Source organism: Tympanuchus pallidicinctus, unplaced genomic scaffold (assembly GCF_026119805.1).
Source record: "Tympanuchus pallidicinctus isolate F22 unplaced genomic scaffold, pur_lepc_1.0 scaffold90, whole genome shotgun sequence".
Classification (NCBI taxonomy): Eukaryota; Metazoa; Chordata; class Aves; order Galliformes; family Phasianidae; genus Tympanuchus; species Tympanuchus pallidicinctus.
The window spans coordinates 7147-12500 of record NW_026294814.1 but is presented as its reverse complement, the minus strand read 5'-3'; the positions used below and the strand labels follow the sequence as shown (position 1 = coordinate 12500).

General features: G+C 57.2%; 1 protein-coding gene across 1 annotated transcript; it reads left to right on the top strand.

The window, feature by feature from the left end:
* The first annotated feature begins 695 nt into the window (after window positions 1-695).
* Window positions 696-1997, top strand: LOC128074697 (free fatty acid receptor 2-like). Its single transcript, XM_052670731.1, has one exon. It carries the CDS (start codon window positions 696-698, stop codon window positions 1995-1997), a length of 1302 nt encoding a protein of 433 aa, XP_052526691.1.
* The last annotated feature ends 3357 nt before the right edge of the window (window positions 1998-5354 follow it).

Sequence of the window (5354 nt, the reverse complement as noted above, 5' to 3'; positions counted from 1 at the left end):
CCCTAACCCTAACCCTAACCCTAACCCTAACCCTAACCCTAACCCTAACCCTAACCCTAACCCTAACCCAAACCCTAACCCTAACCCTAACCCTAACCCTAACCCTTAAACCTAACCCTAACCCTAACCCTCACCCTAACTCTAACCCTTAACCCTAACCCTAACCCTAACCCTAACCCTAACCCAAACCCTAACCCTAACCCTTAACCCTAACCCTAACCCTAACCCTTACCCTAACTCTAACCCTTAACCCTAACCCTAATCCTAACCCTAACCCTAACCCTAACCCTAACCCTAACCCCGACCCTAACTCTAACCCTAACCCTAACACTAACCCTAACCCTAACCCTAACTCTAACCCTTAACCCTAACCCTAATCCTAACTGTAACCCTAACCCTAACCCTAACCCTCACCCTAACCCATATCATGCCCCATAACTCCGCATCCCACCCCACATCCTCATTTCCTGTCCCGTTCCTCCAGAAATTGACAAATCACCCCACAGTCCGATTTGCACCCCCTATCCCTGCCCCATAGCTCCATGACTCCATAGTCCAACCCATAGCTCTGGTGTCACCCCTTAGCCCCTCCTACAGCCCCACTTTGATCCCACGTCCCTTTTCATAGCACCAGTGCCACCCCATATCTTGCCCTACAGCTCTGGGTCCCTCAGCCCTGCTGCCTTCCTCTCGCCATGCTCCTCCTCACCATCTACGCGCTGACCTTCGCCGTGGGTTTTCCCGCCAACGCCTTCACCTTCACCATCCTCCTCGCCAAACTGCGACGTCCCCGTCCCCATCCCCACCTCACCTCTGCCGACCTCCTCCTCCTCCACCTCAACGCCGCCGACCTCCTGGTCCTCTTCTTCCTCGCCTTCAAGACGGCCGAGGCGGCTGCCGATATGCTGTGGCTCTTCCCCAGAGTGCTCTGCCCCATAGCGAACTTCTGCTTCTACTCCAGCATCTACCTCAGCACTCTCTTTATGGCCGCCCTCAGCGTGGAGCGCTACTTTGGGGTCGTGTTCCCGCACCGCTACAACCGGCGCCGGAGGTTGTGGAGGACGATGGCCGCCAGCGCCGCCCTGTGGGTGATGGCGTTGTCCCACTGTTCCTTCATCTTCGTGGCGGAGCACTACAGAGATTTTGGGGCCAACGGGTCCGAGGTCGACGGGGAAAGCGGTTCGGGGTTCGACGAGATCAAGGCCTGGGGGTCTGGGGAGGGCAATTCCACTCACGTTGACCCCGATGGGCTGAAGGCAGATGAATCCCGTTGTTTTGGGGTCGGTGGGTTTCACCTCAGGGGATTTGGGTTGACCAAACCTATGGGCACCAACACCAACGTCCCCAACGCCTCCGCTGCCAGTGTCGCCACCCCCAGTGGCTCCACGAATCCCATCCCCAGCATCTCCAGCCCCGAGACCGACCTCGACATCTCCCCCCTCCGATTCTCTCCCTTCACAACCCCAAACACCCCCCACATCCCCACCACTGCCCCACGGACCCCCCAGCTCGCCTCTGAGACCCAACCCCAGTGGGGCTACCGCTGCTACGATCAGTTCTCCCAGACCCAGCTGAGCTTCGTTCTCCCGCTGCGCCTCGAGCTCTTCCTCGTCCTCTTCCTCCTCCCCTTTGCCGTCACCGTGTTCTGCTACGTCCGCCTCATCCGCGCCCTCCTCACCCGACCCCACATCCCGCCGCAGAAGAAGTACCGCACCGTGGGGCTGGCCGTGGCCACCATGGTCATCTTTGGGGTCTGCTTTGGGCCCTACAACCTCTCGCACGTGGTGGGCTTTGTGCAGCAGCGCAGCCCCACGTGGAGGCCCTACGTTCTGCTCCTCTGCACCCTCAGCGCCGCGCTCGACCCCTTCATCTTCTATTTCTCCTCCAGCGCCGTGCGCAGGGCGGTCAGTGGGGCTGTTCGGGGAGCAACGTGTGGGTTTTTGGGGTCGGCGTGGGCGGAGGGAGTGAGCCCCAACCAGGAGGAGGTTATGGGGTAAATTGGAGGGGGTTTGATGGGGTGGGGGTCGGAAATGGGGATGGATCCGGTGTCTGTGCGGCCATCAAAGTGGTGCCACGGTTGTGCCCAACGTCTGTGGGTCAAGCGACTCTTGGTCAGCGTTGGGTCATCCCGTGGGGTTGGGGGTCAACAAGGCACAGGGCTGAGGGCAGTGGGGTGACTGAGGTCCCATGGATGTGACCGATGCGGTCAGTGCAGAACCCTGAGCGTGACTTCATGTTGTCCCCAGCGTCCGATGGGGTTGGGGTCAACGTGGACCAACAGATCTGACCCCACGTTGCTTTGTCCCCATTGTCACCAATTCCTTCGGTGTCCCCCATGCCTGCAATGCCCCCCAACATCCAGCAACGCCTCCAGTGTCCCCAGTGTGCCCTCAGTGCTCCCCGTGTCCCCAGTCGTCCCGCTGTCCTGACATCTGCAGTAAAACTTCAGGGCCATCGGGGCTTCATGGAAAGCCCTCAGCTCACGGACTCCCTCCCCAGGGAAGGCGGCTGTCCCCACATCAGGGGACATCTGCATCCCCAATGCTGTGCCCCAACGTCCCACAGACGTCAGGAGGTGCCCAGTAGGACTGACCGTAGGCTCCGTCACAAGGCTAATTAACGCTGATTAAAACTACTTCAGCAGCCACGTATGGTGTCCGTGAGCTCCTGACGCAGGTCTCAGCCATGGGTCTCAGGGTGGGAGCGGGGCCGTCCTCCAAGGAGGGGATCCCCCAAAATGTTCTCCTTTAGGGCGCAGGCGAAGCCATGGGGGGCAAAGCGTCAGCGAGGGGAAGGAGGGTGGTCGATTTCTGCCATCTGTCTCGCTCCAATTTATAGGTAGGAGAGGAGGTTCTTTTGTTATCTCTATACCCGGCGTGAGATTAAGAAGCAACGGTTCCAATGTTGGTCCGACCCGTTGATTACAAATCTTAATCAGGGAAACGGGGAAGGGGAGGGCGGGATTAGGGTAATGGGGAAGGGAAGGAGGGCGATAGAAAAGATAGAAAAGAAGAAGCAAGGAGTCTTCATAGGAAGCAAGAGGGACACAGTCAGCACCATGGATCCAGTGAGGTTTGTAGTTCAGCCTTTGATCTTCAGTAGCGGTGGGTCGTCAGGCAGAGCTGTTCTGTTGACAATGACGACCATGGCGATGATGGCCCCTTTTCAATGGTTTCAAAGTAGTTGAGTCAGCTGTCACAGAATCACAGAATCACAGAATCACAGAATCACCCAGGTTGGAAGGGACCTCAAGGATCACACAGTTCCAACCCCCCTGCCCAGCAGGGCCACCAAACATCCACATTCAGATCAGGTTGCCCAGGACCCCGTCCAACCTGGCCTTGAACACGGCCAAGGACGGGGCATCCACAGCCTCCCTGGGCAGCCCGTTCCAGGGCCTGACTGCTCTCCTTGTGAAGAACTTCCCACTAACATCCAACCTCAATCTTCCCTCCTTCAACTTGGATCCATTTCCCCTCGTCCTGCTGTTGTCAGCCCTTTTGAAGAGTTCACTCCCCTCCTGGGTGTAAGTTCCCTTCAGGTATTGATAGGCTGCACTGAGGTCACCCCGCAGCTTCTCTTCTCCAGGCTGAACAAAGCCCAACTCCCTCAGCCTGTCCTCATAGGGGAGGTGCTCCAGCCCCCTGCTCATCTCAGTCGCCCTCCTCTGGACCCTTTCCAAGATCTCTCTGTCTTTCTTGTACTGAGGGCTCCACACCTGGACACAGGACTCCAGATGGGGCCTCACAAGAGCCGAGTAGAGAGGGACAATCACCTCCCTGTCCCTGCTGACCACCCCTCTGCTGATGGAGCCCAGGATCCCATTTGCCTTTCGAGCTGCCAGAGCGCACTGCTGGCTCATGTTCAGTCTCTCGTCCATCAGGACCCCCAGGTCCTTCTCACTTCACTGCAAGCTGTCCTTGCAGTGACAGCTCAAATCCAAGGTGGTCGAGTCAGCTCTCCTTTGAGTGGCATCTTCTGGCTCTGGGATCTCAGCAGAAACTCCTTTGTTCTTATCTTCCTGGCCTTGCCAGCAGATAAGAGGGAGCAGGGAGGCGCCAACTTGTACCTTGCCTTCGCAGGATGCAATGGCATCATCCCCCAGTCTTCCATGGCAAACAGGAGTTATTTGCTCACAGGCTGGATCTTTTGCCAGTCAACAGTCCTGAGCACCATCTTCCTAAGGCAAGCAGCTCCAAAGATGTAGAATTGTCCACACAGCGATGTTGATTGCCGCACAACACCCATCACTTGCCTCCTCAACAAAATACCTAAGGAAGCAAGCTTTGAGCCAAAAAAAAAAAACCCAAAAAACAAAACAAAGAAGGATTCTCACACCATGAGTGCAGCCGAGCCATTTGAGCCACCGCTGGGCTTTGCGTTCAGAAGCGATCACCTCCTGCCTCTGCTCAGCTCGGCCTTTTCTGACTCCCACATCGGAAGAACTTTGATTTCCAGCCTCAAAAAAGGTATCACACGTCTCACTTTCACCTCGGCCCCTTCTGCAGGCACGGAATTCTGACTTCAAGGTCCTCAGCAACATAAAGCAGAATAAAATACAACGCAGAAAACTTCCCCAAAAACTCCGCTAATCACTTCTCGCCCTGAGATCCCCCTCCAGTCCTTCCTCTTGGCTTCTTGATTTTGCTCCACGGCCGCTGCCGGGAATCACAGCTGCATTTCACTGCTCTTCTGTTTCTCTTTTGCTTGGTGTTCCTCTTCTGCTTCCTCCCCGCTGTTGCTCACTTTGTAGGCAATTTCAGCCCACTGCGATACAGGCGTGAAACCCCGTCAGCTTTCTGCAGTTCCTTGTGGATATCGGGGGGCCAACGGTGAGCAGCACGCAAACAGTTTTATTCTCTTCCCATCCCGCATCCAAACCAGTCCTGGTTCAGGCGCGCTGCTGGGCTGCGTGGTGTCCCCAAAAGGTCCCCGCTGTGGGGATGGCGGGGTGGGAACAGAGCGTGGTGCCCAGAGCGCGTGGTGACAACAGGCTGGTCGCGATGGGGGCTGCATGTGACATCCTGCGTGGGGCAAAGCATTGGAGCCACGTGTTTGGCCTCCCCTTGGGGGACAGCGTGTGGCAGCGGAGAGGTGACAAACAGTGTGGGGCACCCCAGCAGGGGCTGCGATTGCAGCTGCACATGTGGCAGCCCACGGTGGGTCCCCAAAGACGTCACGCCTTGGGGACTGGAATTGCAACATTAGGAAGTGGCATCACGTCACTTCTTGTCCCCATGAGAACTGAAAGCAGCTCTCTGACCACTTCCTGACCCCACTGCAGCCTCGCCGTCCCCAGGCTGCTCCTGAATCATAGCACCCATGGCGCTGGCCCTCATCCTGGGTGAGTGACG